The 19,920-nt window shown below is 43.6% G+C and overlaps 1 protein-coding gene across 1 annotated transcript; it reads right to left on the minus strand.

Moving 5' to 3' along the window:
• Positions 1 to 5,950: 5,950 nt before the first annotated feature.
• Positions 5,951 to 19,871, minus strand: rbm5 (RNA binding motif protein 5). The gene is made up of 25 exons (XM_080846802.1): positions 19,735 to 19,871; positions 16,131 to 16,177; positions 15,847 to 16,027; positions 14,964 to 15,119; positions 14,648 to 14,717; positions 13,836 to 13,909; positions 12,938 to 13,021; positions 12,503 to 12,563; positions 12,023 to 12,088; positions 11,632 to 11,792; positions 11,221 to 11,318; positions 10,639 to 10,723; positions 10,459 to 10,524; positions 10,247 to 10,313; positions 10,047 to 10,144; positions 9,782 to 9,857; positions 9,604 to 9,686; positions 9,316 to 9,486; positions 8,532 to 8,672; positions 8,252 to 8,344; positions 7,757 to 7,939; positions 7,400 to 7,474; positions 6,970 to 7,070; positions 6,679 to 6,808; positions 5,951 to 6,370 (listed from the first exon to the last, which is right to left on the minus strand). The coding sequence occupies exons 2-25, from the start codon at positions 16,145 to 16,147 to the stop codon at positions 6,245 to 6,247; spliced, it is 2,463 nt and encodes an 820-aa protein (XP_080702928.1). The 5' UTR covers positions 16,148 to 16,177; positions 19,735 to 19,871; the 3' UTR covers positions 5,951 to 6,244.
• Positions 19,872 to 19,920: the final 49 nt, after the last annotated feature.

The following is a 19,920-nucleotide window of genomic DNA, read 5'->3' on the forward strand; positions in this document are numbered from 1 at the left end:
CAGGCCACTGATTTAACATTCTTTGAATGCAGGTGTGGAGGCTGAGCCATCGTGTTGGGCAGTATCTTAGCAGCTTGGCTTGGCTTTCGATTTGGTGATTACTGAATTGTGCCTTCCTTTCATAACATTACAGTTATCTGAGTTGAAGGCCACCAGGTTATCCCATGAAATTCCTCCGGTTCTGTCATTAGACAAATGCATTTGTTGAAATCATAGGATGCCAAGAAATTGAACTGAGCCTTAAGTGCATTCCACATCATTCCCTTGCTGAAATTTTAACTTGTTCAGTGACAATAAAGATGAATCTGAAGTCATCTAAATCTAAATCGGCAATAAACTTACGTTAAAGAGGTTGCCAGCTTCTCAAAAACGCTGTCAGCTGTTCCGACATTGCAGACTGGCATATCAATACATTTGGTGACAACACCAAGACTGTCCTCGTCATATTGTTGAGCCAAAATAACAAGTTCCTTCTCTCTCTGAATTGTGGTGGATTCATCACAAAGCAGACCAAATGGCTGGGTCTGGCAGGTGGCTGTCACCTCATCATTGAGCTCTGGGGCAATGGCACCTAAAAAAAAAGAAATAAGTAACAGTGACTTTTAAATAATACTAGTGCTGTCAAACGATTAAAATATTTAATCGCGATTAATCGCCTTTTTGTCATAGTTAACTCAAAATGAATCGTGATTAATCGCAAATTAATTAATCGTACATTTTATTTTAATGCCATAATCATGGAAAAGTGGATTGGCTTGCTTTATGCAATGTTTTATTTTATTGAAAAACAACATTGCCAAACAGGGCGGTACAAAATAAAATGATAAAGTGCACATTTCAGACTCAAACTTTTTTTCAAGTTTGCTGTGAACATAGATGTCAGGCCTCTTATTTCAAAAACAATGAACCGTAACAGTTAGGTTACCAATAAAAGGTAAGCCTACTACTTCTGTGCTTTCAGCCAGCTGCCTGTTGACATTTTCAGACAACAGTGAATGTCGCTTCTTTTGCACAACACAACTTTTAAAGGTAAACTTTCTATTCAGAAGCTTTTTATCAACCATTTCGCCGTATCGCGCTCACCATCACTCAAACCGTAACGTTAGCCTACTACACAGTTTGCGAGGCCAAAAAGAAAGTTAATCTTTTTATTTAAATTTTACAACAAAAATCGCGCGATAAAAAAAGTTAATCGCGCGATAAAAAAATGAACGACGTTAAAATGGGTTTGCATTAACGCCGTTAATAACGCGTTAAACTGACAGCACTAAATAATACTACTAACATTTTGTTTTAATTATGCTGGTGCTTTGGGACTATCTGCACCTGGGCCCGTGGGTATTGGGGACATGAGACATGAGACATATCTACGTCAATCTTAATAGTCTGAAGGTGGAATGTGCGCGGTACGAGGGGGCGTGGCAGCGGCGGTTAGTGATCCACCCTCACAACTTCACAGCGGTATGAGAGGGCGTGGCGGCGGTTACAAACATAGAAAGAAGGGGGTATGGGACTAAAATGTTTGGGAGCCACTGCCACTGACTAGGGCCAGTCATGACTACGAAATAAACCACCGTTTTATGGAAATTGCCTTTTAGAAGTTGGGTTGTCTTCGCTCTCCCAGACGAATATTTTTTGGCAATTGCGGAGTCAGGGAACATCGATGCCACAGTGGCTGAATACTCGTCGCAAAATGAAAACGAGAGGTTGTTTTTGGCAACCAACATTGCCATTTTCAGCTCAGCCTGGATCACTTGTATTGGTCTTGTTTGATCTCTCCCTTAGTGATAAAACTCGATATCGCCTGAGTGCCCTTTTGTGCCCCGGCAGCACGGACATGTTTCTGGGACTTTAAATGTTGATGGACGTCATTCTTACCGCCGTGCCCTATGTTGAATTCAACACGACACACTTTACAAAAAGCGTGACTATTTGATATGGATTAAAACTCTTAGGTCCAATCCGACTGAAATGTACATATTTCATCTTCTTTGATGGTACACCGTCAACTTGAAATAACTGAAATATCAACTTTGCGCGGCAATAGCCTGCACAGAAAGATCAACTGCGCAATAGAATGTAGGTCGTCAGCTTGAAAATGGTGCTGTCATGCTTAAAAGTGACAGGTGCCAAAAAGAGCCCGGGTGACGTACTGTTGAGTGTCGAATGGCTCTTGAGTGACAGTTGCTATGCCAAAGCTAGCTATACATAACCCGGACGCCACATAGCCCGGGCACTTTATGGCTATCAGTCAGAGAGTCTCAAGAGTCATTCGAAAGCCATCATCTGCTTTTTAGTCGCTTAATATTGTGCATAAACAGACACTACATACCCGGACACTTTTTGGCTATCAGTCAGAGAGTATCAAGAGTTGTTCGAAAGCCATCTGGTACTTTTTAGCCGCTTAATATTGGCTGCCGGTCTCCTGTAAGTAAGGACTTTCTTAATTTAGGCAAAACAACAGATGAATAGCTTATAGCTAACGAGATAGCTCATTACACTAGCACGAGCTAGCTGATGAAATGTGCTTACTTTGATACTATAACAAACTAGCGAATCAACAACTTTCCTACCAAAGTCAAACATCAAGCACGTGGTTCTTTTGGTTGGTTTATTGCAGGTCAAATACAAGCAAGCTGGTCTCAGGTAGCGAAATACAATGTGTGATGCTCTGAAGTAAATGGCGTTATGAGGAATTGAATGCATCGTCAGGCTGTGGCTTCCAAAAAGAGCCCGGGTGACGTATTGCTAGTGTTGGCATAGCAACTGTCACTCAAGAGCCGTTCGAAACTCAACATTAAGTCACCCAGGCTCTTTTTGGCACCCGGTCACTTTTAAGCATGACACTGCCATAAAATGAGAAATTGAGTAAAAACCTGCTGAACTCACCAATGTTGCCTCCCTCTGCTGGTGACTGTGAACACACCACTGATCTTTTATTTTAATTTGACTTTTATTCACCACTCTTTTAATACTGGTCAGTGCTGAACACTGAAATGATGAAAGTGCTGGAGACCACAAAAAGCAGAGTTAGTAGTGGCACAGTGTCTCCCAGCATTTAAGGACATGTTCAATGAAGATGACTATCGATATGCACAGTACACAGCAGCCAGACATTTCTCAAAGGCATTTTATTACAATATAAAAGACATGCAGAGTCAAGAGCAGAGATAAGTTGCAAATCACTTTTCTGGTTTTTAGACCGTGCGTGTTTTTACACTGTTTTTAGCGGTGGCTAAGGGAAACAATCTAGATTTGGACATATTTGTGGTGGTAAAATAGACACTCCCTCACAGTTCCTGCCTTGGGTTGTTAAGATGGGTATTTAATTAGAGACAAGAGATGCAATTTTGCACCTAGAGACAATTGTATTCTTATGGTGCTATATAAATAAAATAGAATTTTATTGAATTTAATTGAATTAAGTTGAACTATGACAATCATATGGTAACTCAGTGCTCACGCTGCAGTATCCATGGGACAGACCAGTAAGGAGCAGCTGTGGCTCTCCTTCTCTGCCTGCAAACACAGACAACTCTGGATCCAGAGCCGGCGTGAGAAAAGAGGCCAGACCTCCAACGCCACCCCACCACCAGGCATCTCTCCTTAGGGCAAACCTCCTGCCCCAGGGTCCCCGGGCCAGCCTCTCTCTCAGGAGGTGCACATTCCACAGGAGAAAGTGGAACAGGGGCAGGCAGATCAGACTAAAGCCCAGTGTGCAGAGGACAGCAAGGACCGGATGCCCCCCAAAGTCCAGCTCAGGGTACACATACGGCTGCCCGCACAGGTTGGTAAAGCCACCCAGCCAGAAAACCAGAGCAAACAGCAGGTAGAGAACCCCAGCTGCTAGGAGGTAGACATAGTGACACAGGTGCACAGGTGTGGAGGACAGGAAGAGATCCAGGAGGACCTGAGCACTGTTGACCACGTGGAGGTTGATGCTGAAGGGCCTGATGTGGTGGTTGTTGTTCATGGACCAGTAGAGGAGGGAGACGATGAGGGAGAAGGTACTCACAATGACCTGGAGGAGCCACTGCAGGCAGAGTGAAACAGCCAGAGGAGTGGTGAATGGAAACGATGCCCTTCGCTCACCACTGACACCTGCTGTACAGGAGGGCTCTGTGTGAGAGGCTGCCACTGAAGTGTTCTTTAGTTTTAAACATCCTAACAACGACAATCAACCAGTTGTTGCTTTTTTTAAATGCGAAAACAAGTTCAAAACACAAACACAAACAAAACTGTCTGGAATGCAGAGGAGTCCTATCAGACATTCTTATTAATTTGTACTTCGAAAAGTATTTATATTGTTAAAAGATTTTCATTTTGCACCTTAAAGAAAAGATTCTCGAACATTGTTTACATCCACATGTACAGCCATCTGCTCATACCTGAGCTTTTCTCTTTGACATTCCTCCTGCAGAAGCGTCTGATGATGACCAGAACCACATTTAGGTTGACCAGTGCAGTGAGGTAGTATACTCCCAGAATGCAGTAGGTCAGGTGACTTAACAGAATCAGCCATTTGGGTGTGGCAAACAGCAGGGCAGAGTGTATGCACCAGGCCAGGGTGTAGATCAGAGCGGAGAGCCGATACAGGAGCCAGGCCCATGGAGGAATGTGCCACTGTAAGCAGGCATCAGAAGTGAGGGAGAGAATAGAGAGATGGGGAGAGGAGAATCTTGAATCTTGCAGATTACTAATCGTCGATCTTATCTCCCTGACCCTGCCATTTTAGTTCATTGATTCCATTACAGGCTGTTTACCACAGTAGTACTTTCAAATGCAATTCACAGTGCAGAAACAGACTTGCATTCACCTTTTTGTTCTATAGTCCTCTAAATGCATTCACCTTTATGTCCTACAGTCCTTTATATGCATTCAAAGAAAAATACAACACTTCCAAATAAGTATTCAAAAGTCCACAAGCTTGTGTCAGCTGTTAAGTATACGTAACTAGGTAGGCAGTATTTGTACTTCTCCATATATACTCACCCGAGGTTCGAGCAAGAGCTCAGGTGTGGAGGGAAAGATAGGGAGCTTCTGTGCTTGAAACTCCTTTCTAAAGCTCTGAGTCCAGCCGGCTCCCATCTGAAGCACTGCCAGTCCTCCCCCTCCTGTTTTGGTGAAAACTCTATATGGGAGTTTTCCAATCTGCACAGTGAACACAGCCCTGCTGGTCTACTGTATACTGAACAGACACAGAGCCATCCATCTAGTCATAACAAAAGTTCATAAAAAGTTCAGTGACCAAAATAAACTTCGCCTCACACAGCTTAAGGCATCTTCATAACTGAACACTAACCTTTGTGACGCCCAGAGTTATAATTCTCAGTCTGAAAAGTGTGCAGACATTGCCATACTTTCCCGAGTCGAGGGCAGTGTAAATTCAGAGCATGAGCTTACAAGCCTCGTAGTCTTTTCGCCAGTGATGATGCAGTTAATGCAGCCGTCGTGACTCCGCTGAGTTTCAGGACAACACAGCAGCACTTATGTAACAATGCACAACATAATCCTGTTATACCAAATGCATAATAGTTTACATGTGACCTGTTGTTCACACAGATGGTAACCAAGGTGGTTTCCCTGTGGTGGGGATCCCTTGCTGTAACTTACAGAAGTCTGTTCAAAACCCATGAAATTCAGACATTTTATTTACTCAATAGCCAGTCTATTAAATGTCAGGGCAGTTATCAGTTGGACTCCTTATCATGGTCAGTTGGACTCCTTATCATGGTAAAATTCAGCCACTGCCTGAAAAGAAATCTTTCAGTTACAGACTGATTTGATTTTCCTTCAATATGCTTCAGTTCCATGTATGGCTGCTCTAGTGAAAATCTAGTCATAAAGGCCAGGGGGAAAATACCACCAGAACTTTTAACTTGGGATGTCTCCCAGAGAAATGGCAGGAAAAATATGTCTGCGTTGACCAGACAGAGACCGAGGCACATGGTAAAGTTATGTCTCTTTTATTCTCTGTACAAAAATGAGACCATGCCAGTATCATACAAACTTTACAATACACCAATCATGCCAACATGACACACACACACACACCCCTCAGAAAAAGAAAAAAGAATCATCCACATCATTTCCACATTTTAAGGGACAATCGCACTCTGTACATATATACAACAAAACAATCGCAAGGGCTGTTGAACTATTGCATGGTGAGATCACGTGGGCAGGTCCTGTGTCATGAGGCTGTATGGCGGGCTCCTGGAAAGAATCAGGTTTCAGAGGTAGATCATTCAATCTCTGTAAAGCGGGCGAACATGGCTTTGCGGACAGCGTCCTTGTAGGATGCGCCGTCTGCCACACCATAATGGCTTCCTTTGGTGCCGAGTCCTGCCCCCTTTGCCCGCATCTGAGCCTATATAGAGCAATGGAAACACAAACCACATTGAGCCGTAGTGCATATCCCTCTCTCCAGGTGTTTTATGAATGAACACACCACCTTGACAAAAGCAGTGCTGGCATAATCTTATCGACGGTTTGCAGTCTTGTGTTTGACTGACATGAGCCGACACACATTTCACACTGAGACACTTCTGTCTCTAAAACAAAAGGTGAGTCGCTAACATTCCTAAGAACATTGGTTGTGTGTGTGTGTTGTTGCTATATGTTATACTTTGCTAGATAGCGGACTTTGCTTAAAGTGTGTCTGTAAAATGCCCCTACCTCGATGGGGGCGACGATTCCCTGCTGGTTCCTGCCCAGCCCACTACCCTCTCTCCAGCCCATAGCTTGCAACATCTTGTTGCCAATGTTGTCACTCTGCAGGCCGTCCTTTGTGGGTTGCTCATAGTTCCTGTGGTATCACAAAGCAAAACCAAAACCAATTATTAACAGCTTTCACTCATTAAAGTGGAGGCCTCTGGTCTTCAACAACAGGGACAGGGAATATCCAGGAACATGTATGCAAGCAAATGCAGTAAAGGACTGTAAAGTACTACAAGTAACGGTACTCACACAACTGGCTGAGGTGGGGTGAACTTCCTCTTCTTGGGAACAGGGGGTTCTGGGATACCGTACTTTTCTCTCCTCTCAGCTGCTCGGTCTCTGTATTTCATCTGTTCAGAAAGGGGGGGAGCAGTTCACATGAGCACATTTGACACCAAATAAAAGAGGCATCAGTCCTAAAACCATGACATTGAGGGTAAATACTTGCAGACTTTGCAATAGCACCATTTCAAGTACTATTTTGGCCAAACATGTAACAGCAACACACAACCCTGTTGGCTACACTTCTACAAATGTTGCTAGTGAACACAATACAAGGTTACAAACAGCTTTAAGTAGACATTTAAATTCTTACATCCAAAAGATATGTTTCCAAAAATACTCAATAAGGCAGATTATGCAAACACACACTCAGACCTATATTTGGAGGTGTACTGACCTCAGTTTCTTTCCTTTCCAGTTCCTCTAGCTCCTCTTCAGTCAGCTTTGAGCGCCTGTGCACCTCCATGTTTTGCTGAAATGAAAAAGTTAATACCAGTTAGACTGGACTGTACCTTAAAGCAGCATGAGAGAATGGAATACATAAGGCAATCGTATCCTTAAATCAGCATAAGACAATGGAATACTTAAGTCAATCAGACTTAGTAGACAGGCTGTACTGTCCTCACATCCAAGATTCATTTAACTGGTCTAATGAAGTGGACTTTCTGATGCAGATCAAGTGAGAAACATAGACTGCAAGCATTCAGGAATGCCTGAATGCACCAGAGAATGGATAAATGGATGGTCTCAGTACCTTGTGGAGGTCAGACAGCTGCTGGTGACGGAGCAGCGCCTCTTTGTTGGGGAACTGCCTCCTGCAGAGCAGACAGGCCAGCTTCTTCCAGTCGGTCAGCTGGTCCGAGCCGTCCTCCCCTCGGTCTGGCTCAGCCAGCTCCTCCGGCTCGCTGTCCCCACTGTAGGCAGCCACCAGCCCGACCTACACCCAGACACAAAGAGCACTGGTTCATCTCCTTGTCAACTGCTGGGCATGTTGTTGTTGTTGTAGTATCAAAGCCTCATGACACAGCAATGCTATGCTACTGTTCTCGACTTGAGCTATTCTTCCACTGGAGTAAGACCATACATAAATAATTTAGATCTACTTTGACCACTGTTTATGCCCTTCCCACTCTCATCCCAAATGTATTTGTTTTCGTTAGCTCCTTAAAAAGACTTTGAGTGCTGACTGCATATTGAAGCGAAGACCAGAGGACTTAAGAGACTGTAAGCCCGGAGCAGGAATGCTGACCTTGGATGTGCTTGGAGGCGGTTGCGGTTGTGGTGGCTCCTCCTCGGCGGCCCTGGCTGCCTCACACACGAGTCGGTCCAGGGCTCCCGTTTGCTGCACAGGCAGAGCATACAGAGCATTAAAGTCCAAGCTCAAAACCCTATTCACCACTGCCCTGTGAAATGCTCCTTGTAAAAAATACTTTAGAGCTGTTTATAACAGCTCAGAGACACACACACTTGGTTCTTAAAAACCCCATGACTAGGCCATCTCCATCAGGTACCTCCACTATGATTTTTACCTTCTTTTCAAACAGGGTGAATCCGGCATCGGCCGCGGCCGCCTCTCTCCTTTCCTCATGGCAGATGGGATTAAAGCTGCCCTTGAAGTTCTCCTTCTGTTTGTTTAGGCTCTTGGCCCAGCGCTCCATGTCCTTAGCAATCTGCAGGAAAGGAGACATGGAGAGCAGGAGGTGAGAGCTGGCAGATACCTACATGCTAGACACCAAGAGCTATGGGTGTAACAGACCTGTGCTGAAATGAAAACATTACACACACACACACACACACACACACACACACACACACACAAGCTCTTCATGCATCACTTCAGTGAACTTGTGTAGTGAGCTGTGAAAGGCAATGATGAACATGAACAAGTTACACTTAAGCTCATCTATCATATTAACAATTGACATAAAAGTATTACAAAGCAATAAAAACTCAATTTTAAAATGTGATTTAACATTAATTGGAGGGAGAGTATGGTAAAAACATGTATGCGACATGTGCAAACTTAAATTAGAAAAAGTTCTAAGTTTGTTCAAATTTCTTTTAAGTTCAGAAGTCTCCCGCTACCAAAATACTCTCCACAAGAATGTTAACACAGGTCACTATGCATTTCTTAACCCCATACTCACATGGACACAGCTTTATGGAATGTCGCGTCTTATCTTTTTTCTTGCCACTGCTTTTATCTTTCTGTCTAGCCATCTCTTTTATCCTTTTCCAGCAATCTCTTATCCTTTTATCTAGCCATCCCTTTCTGCTGTGTGTTTTTATGCATGTGTCTGAATGTGGGCTAACCTGCTGGGCAGTTTTGCTCTTGGGCTTGTCCTTCTTCTCCTTGGGCTCTTTGGGGGGTGAGCCAGAGGTGCCTGCTGCAGCTGCCTGGGCATTGGCGTCCGTTGCCGGCACATATGACTGTTGTTCACTGTCCCAATACAGGTACTGCTGTGTCTGAGAGTTGTAGTAGTACTGCAAGCAGAGTGGGGGGGGAAAGATTTAAGTCATGGACAAACTGCGGTTCACTAATCAACAAAGATTGTTCTTCCACCTTATGTACCAGTAAAACCTAACTGAAGGAGGAAGTACCTGTGAGTTGGGGTCGTAGTAAAGGCCACTCTGGGGGTCATAGTAATAGCCCGAGGACTCATCATACTGGTAGGTGTCTGGAACTAATGCAGGTAAAGACATAGACAGAGAAGATTGAATATGTATGTTGTATGTATGCATGTCTAGTGCATTATCACATATGGTTCTGAAAACTCACCCGTTCTGTCCCCAGCAGATGTGTTGGTGGCAGCAGACTGTGGCTTCCCGTCCACCCCGGGCACACCCAGCAAAGACTAAAGCCAAACAAAACCAGACGTGTGTCAGGCTGCATGAAATGTCCACCATTCCACATGGCAGTGTCGTGGGCTGTAACCACGGTTGTCTTTACATTTGTTAGTTTAAAATGTTCATTGCAGGAAGCAGACACCACACAAGAACTACTACAGAGAGGTGGTCACGAAAGAGTGAAACCTGAGGCTCACCTGGCCAGGGTGACCAACAAAATGCGGCTGCTGGTACACCTGAGCCGTCTGGGAGATCACCACAGAGGACCCGGGGACCACTTTGACTCCTGGGGCAGCTGGGGGACAGAACACAACTGAAAACACTGCATGTTTTGGGGAGCGGCACATGTACATGGACATACTGAGTGTCTCAATTCCAGGATGAGAGTAGTACCTACCTCCAAGGAGGCCATTGCCCTGGTTGGGGTCTGGTGCAACAGCCTGCTGGTAATAAGCCTGGTATTCCTGACGGACACAAAAGACAGACATTACCATCACAATATCTAGAGCAGTAATTCTCAAGGCCAACATCTGTTCACCATGCATGTGTTATTGGTAAATGGTGGAGAGGGGTGTATGTATTAAGTATTTTGTGGAGGTGTGGTCCCACCTGTGTGAAAGGCACATAGCCCTCTTCCAAGTAGCTGTACTCAGATTCTGTATCCGCCTGCTGAGGCTGGGGTGAGAGATAGACAGTGTTAATACATAACCCTGGACAGTCTCTGTCTTCTAAGAGCCATAAGGGGCCGAATGCATTTAGGGCACAATTGATTTAAGGAGGCCACCTCACCTGAGAGGACCACTGGGCTGCAGCAATGGCAGTGCTGGCCACAGAGAAAGCACTGACACGGTTCCCATCAGGCAGCAGCAAATCCCTGCAAAGTCAGCAGATAAAAATATATTAGATAATTCCTTAACTTCCTTAAAAAAAAAAAAGTTTGTTATAATGGATTGCATTGGCTAATGGGCTAAAGATATCTTCGATTCAAGTGGGCTTGCATTAACAGTAGTCCGAAAGCTAGCATTAACGTTATCAGCTTACCAACAACATTATAGTGAGCAAATGTTATGGGCTTCTAGCTAACATAATGTTTCTGCACTTATGTGCATGTCTCTCTCTCCACGCAGGTGTGTGTGCAATTTACAAACGTGATTGGAGACCTATGCTGTGTCCTGAGCATTTAGAAATCTACTGAAAGATGGAAGCGACCTTCAGAGAGAGTAAATAATGTGTCAAGAGTTATAAGTTTATTGAGCTACATAAATAATGGATTGATTAATCGACTACCAAAATATGCATGAGTTGCAGCCTAGTAATATCAATAATTAAAGAAGACTGGCAAAAACATCAGAAATGTAGTAGTTCACATACTTGCGTGCACTCTTGGCATAGTCCACACCTATGGTCTTGCCATCTAGCTTGAGGGGCGGCTGCAGACCCTGCAGGATGGTGAGCAGCTGGGAGGCCTCCTGAAGAAGCAAAAGATGATGGGTTGAGTATGGGCCATTGCTTTGGCTTGCAACAACTATGGTTCATAAGTTCAGTTCACGTTTGTCAACAGAGTTTGCCAGGAAATGATGTTGATGCACGATTTGCATGCGTGCGTCACATCAAAGTAAAAATGGATGCTAAATTCAGGTGGCTTCTAATTCATGCAAATCTGACTGGTAAATCAGCTGCAAAGGACACAAAGACTTCAGTATCACCTTTTATTATTTGTGCTGAAAATTGCAAAGAAAATGTTTTAATGTAAAAGATGAAAGGTTGTAAAGGTATGTGTACCAGGGGGGAAGAGAGCTGGACAAAAGCAAAGCCACGGTTCTGGCCTGTCTGCTTGTCCTTGATGAGACGGATGTTTCCTGCTGAGAGGTTGGCGTAGGGTGCCAGGGCATTCATAATGCCCTCAACTGTTGACAAAGGGCCGATGTTCCTCAGGATGATAGCTGGAGACACAAATATATTTACCACTCTGCACCCAATTCCGATTGAATCCTTAAACATTTCATAATGCATTTAGAAAGCTTCTGTGTATGTTTGATAAACTTGGGCTAAACTAAACACTACCACATTCTATTGAACACTTTCCCTCCACTACAGTCACGCAAACATTAACCAGAGTTTGAGTATGCTTTGAATAGATCAATCATGCAAAATTAGAAGTAAAATCCCTTACTGTCGCCATAGTAATCTCCGCTGGACTGCGTATCAGTGGTGCCAGTGGTACTAGGGGTGTCAGCATCTGGGGAGGAGGCAAACAGAGAGACAACACACATCAACCTGATAGCAGCCTTACAACGCTGCTCCGTCAAGAAGAGTCAGGACACAGGTGCCTCAGTCAAGTACAATGCTAACAACTGACTGAGGCTTCACCGGCTGACTGTCTGTCTGTCTGTCTGTCTACTGAAATGAGTTTTGATCACAAATGGCACTTAGCCTAAGCATTAGCGGTGAGAGCTAGAGTGGCCTAGTATCAATATGGTCTTTCAGAGGAGGGTAAACATTTGTATTACTAAAGATTAACTGTCATCAAGGTCCTGATAACAGAGATGATGGGAACTGGCATTGGTGCCAGGGCATGGCTGAGACTGACTTGACAGTGATGGAGGGGAGGACATTGCGGTCGGTGTGGCCTCCGAGTCGGGACTCTACTTACCTGCTTTGGCAGCGCCACACCTGAAGCACTTCAGCCTTCTCCGGAAATTGTACAGGCCACACTGCAAGTAACCGGTCAGAACGTTTTTTTAATTGACAACAGCAGCTACTGACTAACGTCTTCTCTCAGGAACACAGTACTTACCCTTTACTTACAACACAGGGGTGGACAAGGTTACCTGGAAAAGGCTAGCAAAACTGCAGGTTCATCCCTGCCTCATTCAAGCCCTTTCAGGATAAGTTTGCCCACCTCTTCTCCACACAAACCCTTGCAGCTACAAAAACACTAAAACCTGGCTACAACTAGAGTTGACATCGTTCTGGATGACAACCTCACCTAAGCAACCCTTGGGGGTACTTCAAGTAGGTGGTTTAGGGACTAACCCAGAAACGGTAACGTATTAAATAACTAATTTGGAGGGTAGTGTCCACTTACTGAGTTGCAGAGCCAGTCCTCAAACTTGTGACGAGGGTTGCTGTACTGCATAGCCACACTCTTCCCCTGGATGATCAGCAGTTTCTGTGGAGGGAAGTCAGAGGTCATGGTCATTCAAGTTCCTTGGCATTCACCTTCCAACTCTCAGCCCAAGAACAGCCACTACTAGGCAGGCAAGGCAGGGTTGGGGGGTGAGGGACCCCCTTGCTGGCTGAACTGTGTGTGTGTTGCACGCATTTGTGCATGGTGTACGTGTGTCTTGACGGTGTTTGGGACCCGAGTGTCCGGGAGGAGCCGGAACAGTGTGTAAAAAAAAAGGGTACATCCTAGACTTTTCTTAGATCTTTCACACAACCCTGTCAGGACTAAACAAGCACAACCTATGAATGCATAAAGAAAAAGCTAAGTACATAATTATCCTTGCAAAGGTCTGTATAAGTGACCAAAACTTAATATGAGACCACATAAAGCAGATTTCGCAGATAGGGGTCATATTCAAAACTGTCAAAAAGGGGTCCTGACTAGTGCTTTTTAAAGATGCACACTAGTTAGAGAGGACTCCTCCAAACAGTCTCACCCCTAGAATATTTTTAAAATGGTCTTGAAAGCCATGACGAGTGACATTACTCAACAGTAATGAGTCTTCTTTTAACAAATTCTTCAGACAAATCTTCTGTAATTATGGCAAAAGATTTGAAAGGGTTTGCTGAAAGTGGTTAGCTAGCAACTTATCCACTAACCCTTCAGAGAAACAGACTTCCCAAGAAACTTCCAAAAGTCCTAACACAGTCCAGTTTCATGGGATTTTAGTCTTTGTTTCACTCTTTTTAGTTTTTTGATAGTTTTGTTGTTTTTGATCCCAAAGGTATAACACTAGACTTGGTGATTAGGAAGCAACCTGATTGGTCTCCATCCATCTGGTAGCATCTTGCAAGTGATAAAACTCCACGAAGGCGAAACCTCGGCTTATACCTAGAGAAGGCATTCAGATATAGACGGGAGGCGTGTTAGTTCAAAAGCTCATTGGCATAACATTCAAACTGTCACAAACTGCTTCGTAAAACCCCTCCGAGCCCAACACAGGCTAAAACGGCGGAGGAGTGACGGGTCCAATCGTTTGCCATAGCAACAAAGTCTTGATTATTCATAAAGACTACAAAAAAAACTTTACACTGTGCAGCTTCATGTGGTCTACAAAGGGAAACCAAAGAGGTCAGTTCAACGCAAGCACGCAATTGTACATGCTTAATCTCTTATTTATTGCCTAGGTTTTCTAAGGCAAAGTACTTTAAATAAAAGCTGAATATCTAAGTTTTTGAATGGCCAGTCAAATTTTTTGATTAGCATATCAATTTCAAATAGTTCTAAGAAAACCCAAGGTTGAACTGACATCTGATTAAATGTGCAAATCCCACCCCAACACCTAACTGCCTAAATGTAACTTAATTGACGATTAGCAAAAAAAAAACCTCCTATCTTATGCATTCTTTGCATCAGACTACACACAAAAAAACTTACCTTTGGCAGAGCCATGAAACGAAGACCAATTTTACAACCTCATGTATTTCCCTACAGTACTTAGAACTTAAAATGTAGCAGGTGATCCAGATAGCTTTTTTGCTATGGCAAAACGGATTGGGACGGAAGCAGGTTGGCCCAGTGGACACAGGATTTGGGAGAGCAGGGAACCTCGCAGCGCCAAAGCCTCACCTGTTCTCTTCTTCATCAGGCGGATGTCCATTGGCTGGGGTCCCTCCAGCTGCTCCAGAGCTGTCCGGATCTGAGACCATCCAACAACAAAGCAGATTGACCCATCAAAACAAGCACTGAAGTGGAGTTCCAAGAGAACCTGCATCCTCAGCCACTAAGCTAGCATGTCATAGAGCTGCACTATCACCTTCCACTGTTGGTACAAGACAAAAAAAAAAGATCTCCAGACAGAACAATCTAAAGAACTGGGCTCAAACTAGGTAAGAAAGGCACCACTGTGTATTCTGAATGACTGTCAGGGGATAAGGAAACTTACATCCTGTTCAGTTACGTTGAGTGACAGGCCCCGTAGCATGATGGTTTTGCTCTCCTTCTCGTCGCCAGGTTCACCCCTATAGTCCTGCTCACAGTAATCACCATCCGAATGGTGGCCATCATCTGAGCCATCGCTGCCACGCCTTTTCCTCCCCCTCTGCACGAAGACAAGACAAGTGAATCCAGGAAAGCCCATACTGGGTTTGGTCACATTTTTAACCCTAGATCAAAAAGACCAAGACACACAAAATCTCCAAATAGACCATCTAAGTTTTTTCACTCCCTGTAAAAGATCAGTGTTGTTGCATAATATACTATTTTATACCTATTTTTTTGACAGTAAATCATAGTATCCCACCATGGTTCTGATACCACCAGATTAGACAGTCTTTAAAATATTTTTTTAAACTTCAGTAATAAATAGCAGTACTATATCAAATGATGGCAGATCAAGATCAACATTGCAACGTATGGCTATGAAATGATGCTGATAATAGCTATGGCTCAGAGATGAGCTAGCCACAGACGCTAGCACTCATGGGTTTTTGCCCCCTTACTATCACACCCGTCTGCTTGTCTACAAAATGCAAATTACATCGGATTGGGAGTGAGGTTAAGGGGGGGTGAATGTAACGGTAGCCAGCGGGTACAGGGCTGTGCAAGGACTCCCAGACACCTTAGCCACAGAAGCTAGGACCCATGGGTTTTAAGCCTTCTTGCGAGCATGCCAGCCGGTCATGACAATGACTGCGAGTTTGGGATCGTTGTGGGACTGTATTTGTCTACACAACACAGGTTACACTTTTACCATTGGGTCAGAAAAAAATGCAACTCTGGCATTCTGCTTTGCGAAAAGATTTCTAAGTGTTTGAAAGAGCACCAACCTCAGGACTGTCCCGGCCCCACCATCTTTCTCCCTCTCCATGACGGTCGTTGCGACGATCTTCACCCCAGCGATGGGAGTCGTAGCCCCGATCCTGATCTCGGTCTCGTCGATCCCTCCAGTTAGACTCATCCCGGGACTGCTCTGAACCGTATCGCCCACTTCGCTCAGAGCGACTCACCCTAACATACACAATCACACATGATTTGTTTCAATTTAACTAAAAAAGTTGAGTGTTGTGTAAAACACCACAGACAACATCAGACAATGCTGACTGGCACTCACCGTTTATCTCCTCCCATTCCTTGCAACAGCCTGACAATCAACAAATACTGAAAAAGGGAGAGAACCTGTTAGCAAGAGCAATAGAAATTCATCTTGCCAACTAAGGAAAGCATAAACAACTGTTTAACATTAAGGCTAGGGCTGGGGGTAAACGATTATTTTCAAAACGATTAATCTGGCGATTATTTTATCAAATAGTCGACTAATCTAACGACTAATTGGACGATTAGTCTAACGATTATTTTTCTGTTGCTCGATTAAAACCATAATGTATCTCAAATAAATACCCCAGATCTAGAGTTCACCGTAAAAATGTTTGGTACTCAAATGAGCCCCATCACATTTGGATGTGGTGCTCATTAATTTAAATGTTTTCAGTGCTTATAAAAACATTCATTCATTGATGAGCACTGCGCACCACCTTATGTGCAGCCCTGTCCTGGACATTGCTTGGCTGCATTAGTTGACATTGGCGATCTAACGTGGTGGTGAATCATGATTCATACTACAAGCTGGCCAACGTTAGTCTAATGTTATGTGTTTGACTCGTAAATGACCACAGCATGAGTTAGCTCTCTGTGCCGTTTGTTGGTGCTTGGTTGGCGTGTTCTGCAGCCGTAAGTTAACGTTTACCAAACTGACACAGCTGTCTAGCCGCTGCCGCTATAGTAGCTAGCTAACGTAACTACTAGCAACCAAGCACGAACAAACCGCACGGAGAGCTAAGAAGATAGTTAGCTAGCACCACCGAAGTGCGCAGAGCTCAAGCTACACAACACACTTAACAAACCTTAAATACGAGACAATAGGGTGCGTTTGAGAATGGAGATAGAAACGCACCCCATTGTCTCTCGTGAAGGGGACAATAAGTAACGTTGGTTACATTAATTTAACGTTTGTTCAGTGTGTTGTGTAGCTTGAGCTCTGCGCACTTCGGTGGTGCTAGCAAACTATAGCTCTCCGTGCAGTTTGTTCGTGCTTGGTTGCTAGTAGTTAACGTTAGCTAGCTACTAGTGTGTCAGTTTAGTTAACGTTAACTTACGGCTGCAGAACACGGCAACTAAGCATGAACAAACGGCACAGAGAGCTAAGTCATGGTGTTGGTCAGCTTATAGTATGTATCATGATTCACTACGTTAGATCGCCAATATCAACTAATTGCGCCAAGCAATTCCCTGGGTTTCTGCTCTCTCAGTCCTTGCGCAATGTTTGTTTCTGTTTGGGTCAACCACGTGTTGATGGCGAAGCGTCGACGTAAAAATATGGCGTCAACGTAATTTTGAAATCGACGCGTCGACATCATCGACGCATCGCTACAGCACTAATTAAGGCTTCTACAATTTTCTGCTTTGCTCACTTCTGTTTGAGTATTTCAAAACAGTTATCTGTCCGGACAACACAGCTACTTTAAGCTAATGATTATCAACTAGGCCTTGACGGATGGGTCATTGCACGCGCCAACTGAGACATCTACACAGCGTCATAACTTTTCTCACATTCGTCAGGCTGCGGTCTTCTGTTAAACCATAGGTATCGTGTGCCCGTGAAAAATACCATCTAAATTGCTGGAAGGTGTGCTGCGAATTAGAGTAAAATGACAGCTTCACTGCATCACCTGTATTCATTTGTGGATTTACTAATGGAAGCAGCAATAAGAAGAGGTAATGAGTCACATAGTTTAAATGTTCCATCACCAATAATCATTTGTGGATTAAACTGGACAGGTCATAAAGGTTTCTGGTTAGTGCTTGTGTTAATTGCATTAACATTAACTAGGTTGACATAAGTAATGGCATCAAAAGATACTTTCGACTGGATTATGGAGCATTGGGGTTTTTTGTCTAGTGAGTTCCATCAAGAAAAGACGTTACTTGTGAGCAGAGTGTAAATGCAAGCATTTGATACATTTTCATCAGGCAAGAATTGGGAGGTGCACAACCAGCCGAAATTACCATTTAGTGCAGCACGTGTGCTTATATGATAAACATTAGGTCGTCCATACAGACATAATACCCTCATTAATAAATATTTTTGATACCATGAGCAATATAAACACTGTCATTCCACTCATGCTGTGGACCCCCCCCCCCCCAAAAAAAGGTCCAAGGCCTTCTCTTGCAAGTAGTATGGTTCGATTGCATTAACACCACAATTTGATATTGGAGGATTTTAAATTAATATTTGGTTTATATTTGGGCATGCATGACCATGACATGTGTCCACCAATCACCCAACCTAAACTTAAATCCAGGGGCGACCGCAATTTTGATGTTGGAGCCCCTAGACTGTGGAACCGCATCCCCCTCTGTATAGGATCAGCCTCCTCTATTGACTCCTTCAAGTCCAAGCTCAAAACTTACTTTTATTCCTTAGCATTCGGATCCCCCTGATTTAAGTTGATTATTTGTATATTTGCTTTCTGTTCAAAGTGTTTCTGTTCTTTGATGTGTACATAAATGCTTAGTTGAGTGTGTTGCTTCTGTTTTTCTATTTGATTTTTTTTGTGATCTGATTGTTTTCTTTGTTTCCTATTTGTTTTGATGTTTTATAGTGATTTAATTGTACAGCACTTGGTCAGGGTGAGTTGTTTTTAAATGTGCTTTATAAATACATTTGACGACTACCTTGGGGGGTTATGACAATGGCCACCGTAGCCACAAGACTGACTTATTCAATGGTTCCACAATCCAGGATATGGCATTAAGATTCACGAGTTGATTATTTACTGTTCTTTTCTTTGGTTTTTAGAACCAAGCAACTAGTTAAATTTTTTTAAGTAACCAAACATATCGCAAAGAAAAATCTTACGTATCTCAATGCGAAACACAACTATGTTATGGGTACCAAATGTGCAATCACCAGATTAAGAGCCTGGTAACATCAATTTAAGCCAATACATCGTACACCATACATTGCAAGGTAAAGATATAAAACTAACTTCACGCCAGCTGTCGAGCGTTACCCAACCAGCCTGCCTTACTCGGTTACCTCGATTTTTCCCGATATGTAGTTTACCTAACCAGCTTGAACCGGACGTTGATAACTGTGGCCTAAAGATACGACGTTAACCTAAAATCCCGAAAACCATATTGCACTGGCCCAATTACATTTAGCTCCGTTCATCCAGTATTGAGTAAACTGGTATTTCAGACTAACGTCATTTCAACATTACATAAGTAAACTGGCCAAAGCGCGTTCTTACAACGTTACCACTTATATTAGCTTAACGTTACTCAGTTGCTGTAACGTAACGCTTTACTAGCTGCCTGGGACAGAGATCGTTTCATTGCCTTAACATACCAATGTTTGCTGACGTTAACTCATCAAACAACGAGTTTTTAAACTTGCCATTGCAATACACTTGATTATGAGAATAAATAGAATTAACCATCTATCTACTACAGCCGTATTGGAGCAGATGAAAAAGCCCCAAGCTAGCCTGTTAGCCGGCTGTCGAATTAATTCTGAAAACACATTTGAAGTGGTGTCGTGCGCATATCGCAAACAGTCAAGATGGAGACGTCTTCCTTGTAACTAGAATCGCGTTCAGAATACCATTTTACATTTGCAAACGAACCCTTCGATTCACCATACCATGACTTACCCTTAATTATGAACACTTATTAGCAACTTGCACTATGCTTCTCCACTGGACGTCGGTTCAAGCCCTGCAAAGCGATACGCCTATGGCTGAAACATTTACATGTAAGAGCTTGGACAGAAAGCTAACGATTTACCTACTAGCTAAGAGAGAAAATGGTTCGCCCTTCTCTTTCCCAGAGTTCTTTCG

Source organism: Sprattus sprattus (genome assembly GCF_963457725.1).
Source record: "Sprattus sprattus genome assembly, chromosome: 10".
In the NCBI taxonomy this organism is placed as follows: Eukaryota; Metazoa; Chordata; class Actinopteri; order Clupeiformes; family Clupeidae; genus Sprattus; species Sprattus sprattus.